The following is a 17,966-nucleotide window of genomic DNA, read 5'->3' as shown; positions in this document are numbered from 1 at the left end:
CTGTGTGTTTGTAATTTCTCATGAGCAGAAAGCCTGTTCAAAATTGAGTCGTCATTAAAGATTTAAAATTCTGGGGATTGCCAGATTTATTTTGATATTAGTGGCTAAAGGAGAGCCATTTTCCAACATGAGAAAATTTCAAGCATATAGCATCTTAACTATTTGCCCAATGATGTTGAATTATTTTACTATTTCTTTTTTCTTGAGTTAACCGACATGAAACAAAAGGCTGGCTCCTCCTTCCAACCTGCTTTTCTTTTTTTTCTGATCTGAGTCTGCTGTGAAATGATGATGAAATTAACTGTGGCTCTATGTGAAGTAGTAATTTTCATTTTTATAACGATTTTGATCCTCAAGATAAATTAAATGGAAGATATTTATATAATATTCTTAAAAGAATTAGCTTAAAAGTAGAAAGAAGAGGAAAATGACCTTAGGGAATATGAGCAACTGAAAGAGGAAAGACGCTTCCAGGAAGAAATGAGAACCAAAAAATCTACATGATTAGACACCAAAATAGTATCAAATCCCTAAGCAGAGAAACAAAAAAGGAGGAGGATTTTTTTTTTTTAGTGAAAAATATAGCAACTAAGAGAATACTTATTTTTTGAATACATTAAATGAAAACGACCAAAACCCATCAAAACCGAGCTTTTCAAGAACATCTTTTGCTGATAATCTCAAGGCGTTATATGGCTTCTCTTTAATTAAGGCAAAGACAGAGGCGATCAGAGAACATCACAGAAAAAAGAATGTTGCCAGTGATTATCAGATAAATGCAAAAAGCTCAGGGGACCAATCTTTTGTGGTCAAGGAGACGTGCCGGTCGGTGAGAGATGCTGATTATATTCCCCTAAGACAATATCAAAGAGGTGTAAAGTAAAAAAACAGAAAATTAAGTTTAAGCATTGGCCTTGTAACAAATTACTTTAGATATTCCCGGAAGCTTTTTAACCAACTCCTGTTTCCTCACATATGACAGTCTGACCAGAACTACTCCTGATGGCTCCTAAATCCAAAGGGAGAGGAAAGCAACATTCAGTGCCTCTGCTCAACTCCAGGCTCCCTTCCAGAGCCCAGTAGCTTCTGGTCAAGGGCTCCAGACTCCGTTAACCCAGGAGGCGCCAGGGGAGAGATATATCCTCAAACGAACCCAATCCCTAGATGACCCTGGCTGGGTCTTTGCATTCAAAGAGCATCCTCCAGAGACTCTTCCTCTTTCGAGTAACAGCTCAGTTCTTTTCCTCTCAGCGCCTCCACAAATCCCACTCAAGGAAAAACACCCTAGGATTTCAGTTAAATCGCTCACCACCCCCGCCCCGCCGCGCTCCAGGAGGCCGCCTCCTGGGCTGCCTGGGGCAGGAGGGGCGCGCGGCCTCGGCCGCCGCGCGCGCCCGTTGCCATGGGAACGCACAGGGCTCCGCCGCTCGAGGGGGAGGCGGGAGGAGGCGCGGCTGCAGATCCAGCGGGAGACGCTATCGCAAGATGGCGTCTGCGAGGCCGCGGGATGCGGAGTGAGCGCGCCCCGCCGGGGGCTCTGCGAGGCTGCTCCTCTTGCCGCCGCCGTCGCCGCCGCCGCCGCCGCCGCCACTGCGGCGCCGCCTCTCCGCCTGCCATTGCACCGCGGCGAAGCCTTCCCGCCTCGCAGGTACCCGCGCCCGCGCGCGCTTCGCGTAGTGCACAGATGGCAGTGACAAGTGCCGGCTCGCCGAGGGCTAGCGGGTCCCCCCTTGTCCGGGTGCGTCTGACAATAACGCGTAAATAACTTTTTCTTGCAGCGGCCCCCCTGCCCCCCGGCCTGCAGGCTCCCAGCGCGCCCGCGCCCCCACCACGCCCCTCCGACTCCCGCTCCCTCCGAAGTGTGAGCGTGTCGGGCAGATGCGGTGATCTCCGGCCGGCCTGGGAGGAGCGCGTGGACCAGCGGGCGGCGGCGAGCAGTTGGCAAGCGCCTTTACAATGGCCCTGACCCTGTTTGGTAAGTGGAGCCCTTTGCCCGCGCCGCCGCAGGTGGGCCGCGCCCTGGGGCTGGGGGGCGGGAGCCGGGGCGCCTGGTGTGGGGACGCGGTGCGCAGTGTCGACTGCCGGCCGGAGCAGCGGAGTTGGGGCGCCCCGGGCGCCGGGCTCGTTCCCTTGCTCCTCTCCCATTGTTTCCTCTACCAGGCAGGGCCGATGGGCGTGTGCTCCCCTGGCCAATTCTGGGCTGGGAGGCTCTTTGGTCCTGGGTATTTTGTAAACCGAGGATTCTCGAAGATGCCAACTTGGGAGCGAAGTTAGCTGGATGTTTCCAAACCTGTGTTTCTCAAGTCGGTAAATAAAGATCGTGGAAAGTTTATTTATTTTGATCAAGATGTCTGTGTATCCCTGCCCCCCGTGGAATTGCCAAATGCATGTATTGATTCCTGTTGGGTTTGGGGGGATTTTTTTGGACTCGGTATATTCCATTAGAAACAAGAATAAGTGGTGCACTTACATTAATATTTGTTAGAATTGAAAATGTTAGCTCTTACAAATATGAGCAGACAGAAGAAAGTTGGTACTGAAAATAAGTAATTTCAGGAGAGTAGCTTGGAATATTTTAGGAAAGAAATCTTACTTATGTGATGTAATTACAGTAACACCATTGTTTCAGTGGTTGACTTATTAAAGTGTTTTTATTTTTTCCCCCTCCAGAGTTTGTAGTGACAATAGGTTGGAAAAAAGAACTGAAAAAATACTTAATTTTCTTTTGCATAAACAGACCATGATACATGTGTACCTTGCTTTAAGAAAACTAAATAGGGGGAAATTTAGATGTTAAAAGTATCAGTTTTTCAAAGAAGAAAAGTACACTGATATGTACCTGATACCTACAAGGACAGTTTTAGTAAGTTACTCAAAATATCAAGTTTCCAGTTACATTTTAATAATGTCACTTGATCAAGCACGTTACAGGCATCACATACCACAGTGCTTTTTGATGTAAATACTTCAGAGTGAATTAAATTGCTGGAATCAAAGAGTTACTTTCCTTTAACCATCTTATTTTACAAATTAAATGTAGACCCGGAGAGGTTATTTCCCAAGGTCACATGGCCATTTTGTGGTAAAACTGACCCTGGAACATAATATGCCAGTCTTCAGTCTGGGGCGTGTTTACTTAACCCGAATACTCACAGTACTAGAAATGACATGTCTTATTTGGTGTTGGTTCTCCATAAGTGCTTTTTTTTTTTTTTTTTAAATCATTCTCTGTCTCTCAAAGAAATAATAATTTCTTGATTTCCAATGCCTTGAATCAAATCTGCATTAGTTAGTAGAAGCATTTCCTTTTTTTTGATAAACAAGTTTTAAATGATGGAAGGCTTTTCTCGTAGTTGATACTTACTTTTGCAGAAATGTTTATACATTGTTGTAGCTAATGCATAGCAGTCAGATCTACTGAAGTGAATTCTCTTTACAGCTATTTCTGATTAAATTCATTTTCCTTTCTAAAGATATAGTCTGAATTTTCAAGGTTTGTTTTCAAGGGTAAGTTGTACACATCAACGACTTTCCAAAGACTGATGTTCTCAAGGAATAAAACAGATAAACTGGGGAGAAGTGGAGTATGTGATAAGGCCCTTTTAAATGGATTCCTGTTATTAAACCTTTACTGAGGTGTGGGTGAGGAGAGGAAGAGCATGGAATTGGACCTCTAGAAGTATCTTTAAAATTTTAAAGCAGTCTTGTGGGAAAATGGAGTTTAGTTTACAATATCCAATCTGGTTAGTTTTTAAGAACATTTCTTTGTTGTAGAGCAAAGTATATCTATGTGCAGAGGCTGTTTTTTCCAATAATGATAGAGCAGCAGTTATCTCCAAAGTGTGGTTGCACACCACTCATCAGACATCTGAGATGTCTCTTAAAAATGCAGATTCCTTTGGTCATAGGCACCCATAGAATCTGCACTTCTGGGGAATGGGATTTTTAAAAGGACTCCCCTGTGATTCTTAAACACACTCAAGTTTGAGAAATCTTATTTTAAAGATAAAAACTAGATTTGTTTCCAGGAGTTCCCGTCATGGCTCTGTGGTTAACAAATCCAACTAGGAACCATGAGGTTGCAGGTTCAATCCCTGGCCTCACTCAGTGGGTTAAGGATCTGGCGTTGCCGTGAGTGTGGTGTAGGTAGCAGACGTGGCTTGGATCCTGCATTTCTGTGGCTGTGGCCGGCAGCTACAGCTCCGATTAGACCACTAGCCTGGGAACCTCTGTATGCTGTGGGTGCGGCCCTAGAAAACACAAAAAGACGAAAACAAAACAAAACTAGATTTGTTTCCAATTCAAAATAGCTTTTGTGAATATGTTAAGAGCAGTCCTCTAAGGTTAGAAAAAATGAATTTTATTTTATATGTTTCCACTGTTTTAACTAGTTGGGCTTAGAAGTACCTCATATCCCTTTGTATTTACTCTTAATAACCACCCTAGAACAGAGGAACAATGACATAAATTCTATGAGATAGTAAAAAGAAGGTTGTAATAACAAACTAGACAAATGTGACTTCTCAGTTGTCAAAGTCAGAGCTCCATAGTTTTTCTGCCTAAGCCTTTCCACAGTAACTACTGCCAAACCTCTATGTTGTGTATCTTAAATGTGTTAGTTGGTTAAACCATTGTCTTACAGGAAAGTACCAAAAACTGGGTGGCTCACACACAGACTTTTATTTCGCAGTTTTGGAGGCTGGGAAGTCTAAGGCCAAGGTTCCAACTGATTCATTTCCTGGCAGGGGCCCTCTTTGTGGCTTGCAGATGTCCATCTTCTTGCTCTGTCCTCACACAGTAGAGAGAGGGGGAGAGCAATCTCTCTTAATGCCTTATAAGAAGGGCACTAATCCCTTCATGAGGACCCCACCCTCATGACTTCATGTAATCCAGGTACCTTCCAGAGGCCCATCCTGGTTTTGGGGTAGGGCTTCAACATAGGAATTTGTTGGGGGGACACACTTCAGTGAGGAGCAGCCAGCAATTGAGTCTAGCTTTTTTGCTTTGTGTTTTACATGTCCATTCATTTTTTTTTTTATAATTGTAAAGAATGTTCTTTTTACAACACTCTTAAGTCAGCTATACTCCAATGAAATTAAATTTTTTTTTGTCTTTTTTTTTTTTTTTTTTTTGCTATTTCTTGGGCCGCTCCCGCGGCACATGGAGGTTCCCAGGCTAGGGGTCGAATTGGAGCTGCAGCCACCAGCCTATGCCAGAGCCACAGCAACGCGGGATCCGAGCCGCGTCTGCAACCTACACCACAGCTCACGGCAACGCCAGATCGTTAACCCACTGAGCAAGGGCAGGGACCGAACCCGCAACCTCATGGTTCCTAGTCGGATTCGTTAACCACTGCGCCACGACGGGAACTCCCTAAATTTTTTTTTTTAAAAAAAGATGGGATGGAAAAAATGTCGGAATGAAAATTTATTATTTTTATCTTTTGTCTTTTCAGGGCTGCACCCGAGGTATATGGAAGTTCCCAGGCTAGGGGTCGAATCAGAGCTGCAGCTGCCGGCCTGTATCTCAGCCAAAAAAAGATTTTTTTACAAAAGAATGTCCTTTTTGTAGGAAGTTAGTGAAAGTTAGATTCATTTTAAAAAACTAGCGCTTCTAAAATTACCTGATACAATTTTACATTTATATATGTTTAATTTTTTCCCTCGGGTATGTTGTAGGAACTCAGTGATACAATATGCCAAATTGGATTTCCCTTGTGATGCGGCAGGTTAAGGATCCAGCGTTGACTGCAGTGGCTTGGGTCACTGCTGTGATGCCGGTTTGATCCCTGGCCCAGGAACTTCCACATGCTGTGGGCGTGCAAAAAAAAAAAGAGAGAGAGAAAAAAAAAACTTGCCAAATTAAACTAAAGAGTGAAGACTGTCTTCTCTGTTGTCTTCACTATTAATCACTTTTGCTGTTTAAAAGGATATATATATTTTTGGTCTTTTCTTTCTTTTTTTTTTTTGTCTTTTAGGACTGCACCCGCGGCATATGAAGGTTCCCAGGCTAAGGGTCCAATTGGAACTCTTGCTGCGGGCCTACACCACAGCCACAGCAATGCGGGATCCAAGCCACATCTGCAACCTACACCACAGCTCATAGCAATGCCGGATCCTCAACCCACTGAGCAAGGTCAGGGATCGAACTCGTGTCTTCATGGATGCTAGTCAGATTCACTAACTGCTGAGCCACTACGGGAACTCCCTGTTTAAAAGGATATTTTTGATGAGGATTTCCTTTTTATTCTGCCATAGAATCAGACCCCCTGATTTTACAGTGTCATTTGGGGGTTGAAAATGGGTATTGGTGAAGCTTCAGGACTCTGTAGATGTTTTTATTCGCCTTTCAGATGAACCAGTCATCAACATCAATATAAGTAATTTTTAAATCCTCAAATCCTAAAAATTAGCCAAATATAGTTCATTATCTGGTATGAGTGGGTGCACCTTGCCATGCTCATTCATTCACCAAATAGAGCAGTGTGCAAGAAACATGGTCCCTGTCTTCTGAGAGCTTCCATTCCAGAACTGCAGTGTTTGCACCTAACTGCCTCATTCCATGTGGGTTTTGTTGGAACTTCTCCAGCCGAGAAGCACAAGTTGTCTAATGACTGCTGGCCTAGAAGGAAAGTGTCCGATCATCTAACTTAGGACTTCTTAGCTGGCATATTGGACAGAATATCCTGAATGGCCACAGGAGTAGTAGAGCCCTAGTTGACAGAGATGGGTGAAAAGGCATCCTGTCAGGTCATCCTTTGGCAGGAAGTTCTGTCCTTTATAGCCAAACAGAGCTCTGGTTTACAAACCGGACCACCTGATGAGATTGGGAACTGAGTAACCATCCAGATGGGCTAGCTAAACCGGAATAGCTGTCTTCTCTCTCTATTTGGGTAGACTGGCTCTGGCATTGCTCCCACTCCCCCTTTTCCTTTTTCTTCTTATTACTAATAGGCACCATCATCACTGCTACTTCTCATTTTTAGGATCTCATTGTAATTTCTTACCTTCTTGCCTCAGACTCTTCGACTAGCAGGGAAACCTTTCATTATGCTGCTTTATTTGGCATCTTTCACTGTCCTGACACACCTGCCTGTGGGCGTGATTGTAGAGATCCTTTGAAACAGTGAAATGGGGATGGAATATTTTTTGTGATGTCCTTAGGAAATTTTCTGATTTCCCTTGACTGTCCTTGGCATTAAAATTTATTTTTAAAAAGACGGCTGCACATCTTCAGTATGGTTTATTTGACCCGAAGCTAATTTTATAGGAACCCCCACCCCCACCTCCCGGGAGTACACTCCCTGCTGACGTTTTTATTTTTCAGACTTTGCTCATCAGAGAATATGAGAGGGAGTTAGGTAAGCAGCAGGGTGGTCTGAGCATAGGTGCCCAGCTGCTTTTCTTAGAATGTTTCATCTTTTCAGCTGTCAATACAATCACCATCCTTATTTAAATACTTGGCCATATCCCTTTTCTTACTGGTATCAAAAATTTGGTATTTTAGCTTTAAAAAGTTTCTTTTAATGTGTGGAGATTTGGTACTGTGTAAGAAAGATCAAAGAATTACAGGTGTTATAATTCTGATAGTCACCATCTGTGTACAGTATGAAAGAAATACATTGATAAACTTTTTTGAGTCACATCTGTCCAATCGGAGTTGTAGCCACCATCCTATAAGTGCTATAATCTTTGAAGATAGAAGATAATGGTATGTGTAATTACAAACATTTACCATATTTGTCAAGAAGAGTTTTGTTTTAGATCAGGATCTCTCAACCTTTTTTTTTCTCCAAACTTTAAAAGAAATCACCCTTTGTAAGAAGCCTTTTTAGACTTTTTTTCTCTCCATGAAACTTTAATGCCAGAGACTTGGTTTTTGGGCTGTATGTATGTCTGCTGTCTGTTTTATGTATAAAAAGAGTAATTTTTTTCGAGCCCCCCCCCCCCAAAGCCAGTTTTTGCTCCCTCAAGGGTAGTCTTACCCCCATTGATAATACGTGTTTTAGACTAACTTAAAGTAATCAGAAGAGTATATAGTTAGGGAGAAAAATACTGTTTGGTCATGCTTTGTGTGCCATATGATAATAGTTCTGAAGGCATGACATAAGTATAATAAGTTATACATTTTTCATCAGATTTGTTTAACCTAAATGTGAACAGTTGATTCATCTTGAGAGCAGGTATAAAAAGAGTTTCAGGGAATTCCCTGGTGGCATAGTGGTTAAGGATCTGGCATTGTCACTGCTTTGGCTCAGGTTTGATCCCTGGCCTAGGAATTTCTGCATGCCAAGAGCACAGCAAAAAAAAAAAAAAAAAAAAAAAGTTCCTTGCTGGACTGGGGTTTGTGCAGCCCCAGAAAGGAACAAGGCCCTCTAGTAATGATAATATCCTTTGATGTGGGTGATTGATGTTTTCTTAATCTTATATAAAATATCAGTAACATCACCTTTAAAAGACTTTTTTTGGGGGGAAGGCCACACACCCACAGCTTATGGAGGTTCCCAGGCTAGGGGTCCAATCGGAGTTGTAGCCACAGCCTATACCACAGCCAGAACAATGCAGGATCTGAGCCCATCTTCGGCCTACACCACAGCTCTCAGCAACGCTGGATCCTGAACGAGGCCAGGGATCGAACCCACGTCCTCATGGATGCTAGTCAGGTTCCTTAACCACTGAGCCACAACAGGAACTCATAAAAGACTTTCTTATCTGCAATATTTAAACTAAATGAAGTCACTGAACTTTCTTTGTAAACCTAATACAAGACAGATGTTGAGCCTGGGCTTTCAACCAATCACTAGTCATAAGTAATTCTTACATAGAAAATGAATTCTATAAATTTTGATACTTTTTATTTATTAATATAATCCTATTGTACTTAGAATAGAAAAAACTAAGAAAGCAGAAAGATGCGACCATATTTTACATTGGAAATTGACATTAAAAAGAGTCATGTCTGAAAAAATAACATTACAAATATATAATACTAATTTAGTTTCTTATATTTAAAAACCAGAATGTGTACTTTGTGAATATACCAAAAACTACTGCATTGTGTATTTTAAAAGGGTGAATTTTATGGTGTGTGAATTATGTCTCAATATAAGATTATATTAATAAAATCATGGAATAAGAGATCAGATTGAACAGAAGGAAAATTTACTTCACTTAAAAAACAGAAAATACTATTTTTAGTTTTTTTAAATATTTATTTATTTTGCTTTTTAGGGCAGTTCCCACGGCATATAGAGGTTCCCAGGCTAGGGGTCAAATTGGAGCTATAGCTGCTAGCCTGCGCCAGAGCCACAGCAACGCAGGATCCGAGCCGTGTCTGCCACACCTCAGGGCAGTTCTGGATCCTTAAGCCACTGAGCGAGGCCAGGAATCGAACCTGCAACTTCATGTTTCCTAGTTGGATTCGTTTCCGCTGTGCCATGACGGGAACTCCAGAAAATGCTTTTTTTTTTGTCTTTCCTAGGGCTGCACCCACGGCACATGGAGGTTCCCAGACTAGGGGTCTAATTGTAGCTGTAGCTGCCAGCCTGTGCCACAGGCACAGCAACTCCAGATCTGAGCCACGTCTGTGACCTACACCACCGCTCATGGCAACACCAGATCCTTAACCCACTGAGCGAGGCCAGGGGTCGAACCCGCCACCTCATGGTTTCTAGTCGGATTCGTTAAGCACTGAGCCAGGATGGGAACTCCAAGAAAATGCTATTTTTTAAAAGTTTTATATACAGGAACTTTTAGGACTTACCATGTTTTTAGAAAGTTTTTTTTTTTTTTCCTTTTATTCTCCAAGGAACAAAATAAGAAAATTGATAGGTTAAAATACCCCTACCTGTTTTGAATGATTTTTTAAACTTAGCAAAGCAGGAATTTCTTAGAAGGAGTTGCTGCTAACAATGGAGTGATTTGCAGGAGAAGGAAGATGAGTCAGGCCAGGCCTGTCGCCAGCTGCATGATGGCGTGGGGCCACATCCTTGTGTTTCATCCAGCTGCACTGAAAGTGGTTCCTTTCCCTTTCCACTCTGACTTTTTACCTTTGAATTTCATGGTGTAAAGCAAGCAGAAAAAGGATGTTGTCCAGGAAACATACAGTCTCTGCTGAAATAAATTTTTATGACCACAAACTTGACATTTCAAAAACCAAATGGGTCCTCTTCTTTAAACTGCAAGTCTTTCCTGATTTTCCCATTTCTACCACTAGCACATAGCTTCAGCCCTTATAGTATATACTTTCTATCTTTTATATGGAACTTTATTTTTTGGTTCCTTAATGGCTGCGACGTTACTTTGTTAGAGATGACTTTAGGATTTGAAGTAGCTTGTACTGGGACAGGTGACAGGTGACAGGTATGTGTGTAGATGTTACATTGAGGGTTAGGTAAATAGCTGCCTCACCGAAATGTTTTCCCCTGCAAGCCTTTCATGGTGAATGAGTTTTATGCAAATATATATATTTGTCTTTTTAGGGCCGCACTCGCAGCATATGGAAATTCCCAGGCTAGGGGTTGATTTGGAGCTGTAGCTGCCAGCCTACCCCACAGCCACAGCAATGCAGGATCTGTGACCTACACCATAGCTCACAGCAACGCCAGATCTTTAGCCCACTGAATGAGGCCAGGGATCAAACCCAAGTCCTTATGGATACTAGTTGTGTTAGTTACTGCTGAGCCACAACAGAAACGCCTATGCCATTATATTAAAATTAAAGCATTATTTGTAGCATATTATCTGTGAGGTATAACATGAGAAATATAGATACTTCATATAGCCTGGAAGCATTTTTTTTTGTCTTTTTGTCTTTTTTGTTGTTGTTGTTGTTGTTGTTGCTATTTCTTGGGCCGCTCCCGCAGCATATGGAGGTTCCCAGGCTAGGGGTTGAATCCGAGCTGTAGCCACCGGCCTATGCCAGAGCCACAGCAACGCGGGATCCGAGCCGCGTGTGCAACCTACACCACAGCTCATGGCAACGCCGGATCGTTAACCCACTGAGCAAGGGCAGGGACCAAACCCGCAACCTCATGGTTCCTAGTCGGATTCGTTAACCACTGCGCCATGACGGGAACTCCTGGAAGCATGTTTTTAATTTATGGACTGAAGATCTTAGTAAGACAGCAAACATTCTGACTGAGGGAGCTACACTTTAAGAGAAAAGAAAGTGGTAGATATTTTTACTGGGATGGGGGGCATTACTAAGAGGGACCTGCATTGTGGGTGGTGGTATAGTAAGCAAAGCAGGATAAAAGCTCAGGGCATCTGGGATGAGGGGGAAGGAGTCGTGGTAGTATCGAGTGGGAGAAGGAAGCAGAAGCAAGAAGTGTATTCTTTCATGATTTTCCTGAGGACTCGCTCTGAAGCCTGGGGAGTGTTTTCTTATGATTTGTTTATTCATCTGTTCCATGAATTGAGGGCCTGATCTGTGCAGGTATATACTAATTGCTGCCCTCAAGGAGCATATACTTGCCGTGGAGAGAGACAGACAATGAAAAAGGTATAGTGGGAGCTCCTGTGGTGTGTAGGTCACAGACGTGGCTTGGATTCCGTGTTGCTGTGACTGTGGTGTAGGTCAGCGGCTGTAGCTCCGATTGGACCCCGGGCCTGGGAGCTTCCATAGGCCACAGGTACAGCCCTAAAAAGACGGAAAAAAAAAATGTGTAGTGTGCCAAGTGGCTAATGCTATGAAGAGAAACGAAGCAGGGTGAGGAGGGTGGGGCTGGCTGTGCCGCAGAGCAGCCGGGGAAGGCCTGGCAGCAAAGGTGGATTTTGAGCAGAGACTTGAAGGAAGTGAGGGAAACAGTCCTGTGAAAATAGGGAATCGCCTTAGGGAACAGGCTCTAAGGCAGGGGTGTGCTGGGCAGTTTCAAGGAACAGGAAGAAGGGCAGCGTGGCTGGAGTGGAGTGAGCCTCGGCGGGTGGTCAGAGGTGACGGCAGGGGCACGGGGGAGGAGTGCTGGGGTCATGGATTATGTCGGGCCCTGACCATAAACATGGTAAGGCTTCTGAGTTTCCTCTGAGCGGGGTGGGAAGCTGGCGGAGGATGCTTCCATAGCATGTAATGTAGAGGAAAGGGCTTCGATTTTGCAGTAAAAGCTACATTTAATCCTTTCTCTGCCAAGTGTCAGCTCATGTCCCAGTCTCATTTCCGTATCTGTAGAACAGAGGCTATTAATTCCTTTCTCCCATTAGTGCAAATGTAAATGAGATCATGTATGTAAGGTTCTTAACACAGTTGTTGAAGATACGTAGTAGCTAATAGTGTCGCTGATATTATTGTTATCACAAATACTGGCAAAGATCCAAGATACTGGGTTTCTCCATTTGTTTATTTCACAAGTCTGATGACCCACTTGAAAAAGTGGTTCTGTGATATTTCCATTTGCATGTGTGGCTAAATACATGCCATGTGCCCCTGTAGACTTTGAGAACATTTTGATGGTGGAGACCTGGTTCAGGGAGGGCAGTACTGTGAAGACCAGATAGACTCTTCCTTCCTCCCTCCCTCCCTCCCTCCCTCCTTTCCTCCTTCCCTCCTTCCCTCCTTCCTTCCTTCCTTTTTCTTTCCTTTTCTTTCTTTCCTTCTCTTTCTTTCCTTCCTTCCTTCCTTCCTTCTTTCCTTTCCTTTCCTTTCCCTCCCTCCCTCCTCCCTCCCTTTCTCTCTCTCTCTCTCTCTCTCTTTCTTTCTTTCTTTCTTTCTTTTTAAGGGCCACACCTTTGGCATATGAAAGTTCTCAGGCTGGGGGTTGAATCAAAGCTGCAGCTGCCAACCACCACAGCCACAACAATGCAGGAACTGAGCCATATCTGCAGCTCATAGCCATGCTGGATCCTTAACCCGCTGAGCGAGGCCAGCGATCAAACCCAAATCCTCATGGAGACTACTTGGGCTTCTGAAGCTGCTGAGCCACAATGGGAACGCCCAGATCAACTTCTGGTTGTGCTGGATACTTGGTACTCTCTAGTGCACTCTGAAAATGTAAAAAATACACTGGTCAACAGGCAATGCTTACCTCTCCTTTGGGAGGTGATCCAGAATACAGTCAGATCTAGCCCCAGCCCTTGTGGTACTTAAAATATATCAAGGACTCAATGGTTGGCACATAGTAGGTGCTTAGTCCAAGTTGATTGAATAAATGAGTGAATGAAGAATAAACATATAGCAGAGGTCTGTTACTCTATATAATTATCCTGTGAACAGCCTCAAATCAGTATAAACATATCTTTTTTCCTCTTTCATTATTTTGGGTTATTCTTGCTTATATAAGAGTCCATAATTGGGAACTCAGACTTATCTCTTAGAAATGTATTAGTTCAAACAATTCACTTCCCTCTCTGAAACCTTCCAGTGGATTAAGATTAAAGGTAAGTCCAAATTTCCTAGCTTGCATAGAAGGCTATCAAGATAGGAGTGCTGCTTACCTGTTGGGCCTCATCTCTTATTCCCTCCTCAGATGTTGTGCTTCAGGCATCCGAAACAACTTAAAGCTTCCAGAAGGGATTGTGCCCAACATGGCTTTGGTGTCATCTCACAGGCCTTTCTTTGCCTCATTTCCCTCTACACATCTTGCAGAAATCAGCTTGAATAGTCACCCCTTCTAAATGGTCTTCGTGAATTAGTTACACCTTTTGTAACTAAAAAGGTGTAACTAAAAAGATGTGTGTAGTGCTGTGTACACACATCTCTGCCCTGCTCCTTATCTGTAGTGATGTAGTTTGTATTCCTGTTTTCCCTATTAGGTGAAGTTCCTTAATGAGAAAGCTATGGATTTCTTCTTTCTATATTTAACAACTGCCACCGTGTCTGATGCATTCCAGCTACTCAATAGCCAAACAGAAAATGTTTGAATGAAGGTTTGGTGTTACAGTAGTCTACTGTATTTCTTACATTTGAGAGTAGTTTTAAGGTCCAAATCCATATGATACACACCCTCTGTTTTTCATTTTTTTTTTTGCTCATTTGTTCATTTTTAAAAAAAAAATTTAGTAAATGGGCCATTATATCATCCCTTGGTTTCATACTCTAATGTGGAATCCCCAACTGGAAGCTCACAAAGGCTTGAATAAAATGGAAATTTCTCTGGGAACAGACTCTGAGTTTTAACTGTAGTATTACTAACCACTAGCAGATGTTTCTAAACTATTTGGTATAATTAGATAACAAATCTACTTCATTAAGCTATTGTTCCTTTTCATTTCAATAGTACAAAGGAATTGCACATAAATTAGCTTGGTTTGTTCCTGTTTTACCCTCACAGTAGGAAACATAATCAAATTGAATAGGAATTCAGTATGAAAATGGCTAACTTAACCTTTTAGAGGTCTGAAAATAAAAACAACATAATCTTTTTCTCATAATAATAAATTTGAGTGCTATATGAATGTCCTTATTGTCATATATTTATTAGAAGAGCAGATTTAAACAACAGTTTGAGCATTTGTATTTTTTTAATTTTAATTTTAATTTTTAAATTTTTGGCTTTTTAGGGCTGCACCCGCAGCATATGGAGGTTCTCAGCCTAGGGGTTTTATCAGAGCTACGGCCGCCTGCCTACACCACAGCCATAGCAACATCAGATTGGAGCCGTGTCTGCAACCTACACCACAGCTCATGGCCATGCTGGATCCTTAACACACTGAGCGAGGCCAGGGATTGAACCCACAACCTCATGGTTTCTAGTTGGATTCATTTTCACTGCACCACAATGGGAACTCCAGCATTTGTATTTTTAAGTGGAAAGATTTAAAGGAAAAACTTTATTACTTACTAATACCTCTCATTGTTCCAGAAATAACTTGAGATGGTTTCCAAAAAGATACAGTGTGCAAGAGGACTGAAAACAATAAGTATGGGAATTCATTTTTCTCTGTCTCGTATCATTACTTTCTTCCTCTCCCTTGGATCCTGGATCATTTCCCTCTGATTACAGCCATGCTTTCCTACTCCGTGTGGGAAAGCCTTTCCTCAGGGTTGGAACCCTCTTAGATGCTGCCGTGAGTTGTTATTGGCCCTCTTCTTACCAGAGGTTTATGGAAGTAGAGTTCCATGTCACACCTCTTCTTCCTGCACACCTGCTCTTTAACCCTCTTCTGCATCCTCTCTTCCCAGCCACCATATTTTATCCTTATTGATAATGAGGCATCTGTGAATTTCATTCCTCTCTAGTAGAAAAAAAGATTAACAACTATGAAAGAAAAAAATGTTCTGACACTTGTTAAAACAATAAGAAAGACTTTCTTTAAGACTGTTGCAACAGGTGTTGAGACCATCAGAATAGGAGAGAGATTAGGCTTAACTCCCATTATAAGAACAAGTGGGGATTTATAACAAGTGGGGAGCAGGTTGTTGTTGGTTGTGAGGGGTGTCAATGAATGGAAAATTATTACAAGGAGACAAAGCTATGGGGATTCTTGCTGAGGACAGGCCAGGGTGGTCACATATCAAGGGTAGGGGGTGAGGGATTTGATCAGCTATCAAGAAGGATCAGATATCAAGGGTAAGGGATTCTTTCTAAACTGACTTAGAATTCTTGCTAAAGCTGGGCATTGCAAGCCTGAAGGCTGGGGCCAATGTTGAGTTCTTAAGAAATAGGCTTAGACAAGGCATGGAAACAACCTAAATGTCCATTGACAGATGAATGGATTAAAAAAGCTGTGATGTGCGCACACACACACACACACACACACACACACACACACACACACGGTAGCATATGAGCCATAAAAAGAATGAAGTAATACCATTTTCAGTTACATGGATGGACCTAGAGATTCTCATACCAAGGGAAATAAGTCAGAAAGACAAAACACCATATGATATCACTTATATGTGGAATCTAAAATATGACAGAAGTGAACGTATCTATGAAACAGAAAGAGAACAGGCTTGTGGTTGTTGTGGGGGAGGGACGGAGTGAGAGTTTGAGGTTAGCAGATGCAAACTATTACATATAGAATGGGTAAACAGTGAGGTCCTACGCCAGCACAGGGAACCAGAGGCAATGTCTTGTGATAAGCTGTAATGAGAAGAATATGTACAAAAGTATACATGTATCACTGAGTCACTTTGCTGGATAGAAGAAACTAACACAACATTGCAACATTATTGAACTATACTTCAATAAAAATAAAATAAAAAGAGAAATGGGCTTAGAGGAGGCTGACTAAAATTTGCTCAAGAAGAGTCCTCGTCTTCCATTTTATATTCTGCATCATCTATATGGAAGTACTTTATCAATTTATAGCCAGTATACAATGCTACTCCTTAGTCCCCATGTTTGATCTTTTTGCACTGTTTAATTTTTTTTTGCCCTTTTTTAATGCTGCACTTGTGGTATATGAGGTTCCTAGGCTAGGATCTAATCGAAGCTGCAGCTGCTGGCCTACGCCACAGCCACAGCCACAGCAACACCAGGTCCGAGCCGCATCGGCAACCTACCTGCATTGCAGCTCATGGCAAGCTGGATCCTTAACCCACTGAGTGAGGCCAGGGATCGAACCTGCATCCTCATGGATACTAGTCAGGTTTGTAACCACTGAGCCACAGCAGGAACTCCATCTATTTAATATTTTTGGTTTCTTCTTTCTTGTAACTTTTTTGTCTTTCAAAATGTCTTATTTTCCTGCTGTTCTTTTCTTCTCTTTCACTGTTCCTCAGTTCCCTCTTGTTTGTTCCTCTGTTGTCAGTGCTTTTCAAGAATGGACCTTTTGGAGTTCCCGTTGTGGCTCAGTGGTTAACGAATCCGACTAGGAACCATGAGGTTGTGGGTTCAATCCCTGGCCTCGCTCAGTGAGTTAAGGATCTGGTGTTGCCATGAGTTGTGGTGTAAGTCACGGGCACGGCTTGGATCCCGAGTTGCTGTGGCTGTGGCGTAGGCCAGCGGCTACAACTCTGATTAGACCCCTAGCCTGGGAACCTCCATATGCTGCAGGCACGGCCCTAAAAAGACAAAAAAAAAAAAAAAGACTGGACCTTTCAGAGTACCCGTTGTGGCTCAGTGGTTAACGAACCCGACTAGTATCCATAAGGACGAGGGTTCTATCTCTGGCTTGGCACAGTGGGTTAAGGATCCTGACTTGCTGTGAACTGTGGTATAGGTCGCAGATGTGGCTCGGATCCCACGTTGCTGGGCTGTGGTATAGGCTGGCAGCTATAGCTTCAATTCGACCCTTAGCCTGGGAACTTCCATATGCCCTGGGTGTGGCCCTATAAAAAGACAAAAGGAAAAAAAAAAAGAATGGGCCTTTCTTTCTCACTTGGGAGTACGTAGGCTTCGACACTGAGCACTGTGTGGGTGATTCCAAGGTCTCCATCTCCAGCCCTGCCCTTCCAGATCCTCTACATCTCTATCAAGATTTCCTGCAGACTTTTTTGACTGCACTTGTTTCCAGCGCCAAACCCTTAGCTTTTGTCCTTTATCCTCCCTCCCTTTGCCTGTAGTGCCCAATCAGCTGCCAGCTCTTGCAACGTGATCTTGGCGATAGCTTTTTTTGTTTTACTTTTGAGGGCTGCGCCCGTGGCATATGGAAGTTCCCAGGCTAGGGGTCTAATCAGAGCTGTAGCTGCCGGCCTACGCCAGAGCCATAGCAACGCAGGATCCGAGCCATGTCTGTGACCTACACCATAGCTCACAGTAATGCTGGATCCTTAACCCACTGAGCGCGGCCATGGATCGAACCTCATGGTTCCTAGTTGGATTCATTTTTGCTGCACGACAACGGGAACTCCATCTTGGCAATGGCTTCTGTTCTATTCCTTTCTGTGCATTTCCAGCTCTTGCTGTGCCCTTCATCTCAGTATTGCAATCCATATCCTCCACCCCTGCCATCCATTCAAACAGAATCCCTTCATTTTCTGAATTATCATTTTATCCATGAATCTCCTGTGACATTTGTCTTATGTTCCTTTCACACTAAGTAGTGGTGTATCTTACTTACCTTTATCCTGTCTTTTCCAGGTTG

The 17,966-nt window shown here is 43.0% G+C and overlaps 1 protein-coding gene across 1 annotated transcript in view; it reads left to right on the top strand.

The window, feature by feature from the left end:
* The first annotated feature begins 1,466 nt into the window (after positions 1-1,466).
* CHN1 (chimerin 1) overlaps positions 1,467-17,966 on the top strand; it is a 197,261-nt gene continuing 180,761 nt past the window's right edge. Inside the window, exons 1-2 of the mRNA XM_047772923.1 lie at positions 1,467-1,648; positions 1,779-1,975. Of these exons, the coding sequence (XP_047628879.1) occupies positions 1,957-1,975 (19 nt within the window). The 5' untranslated portion in view covers positions 1,467-1,648; positions 1,779-1,956. The remainder of the gene's footprint in view (positions 1,649-1,778; positions 1,976-17,966) is intronic.

This window comes from Phacochoerus africanus, chromosome 3 (genome assembly GCF_016906955.1).
Source record: "Phacochoerus africanus isolate WHEZ1 chromosome 3, ROS_Pafr_v1, whole genome shotgun sequence".
Taxonomy (NCBI): Eukaryota; Metazoa; Chordata; class Mammalia; order Artiodactyla; family Suidae; genus Phacochoerus; species Phacochoerus africanus.
Note: the sequence above shows the minus strand (reverse complement) of the source record. Positions and strands in the feature narration are given on the sequence as shown.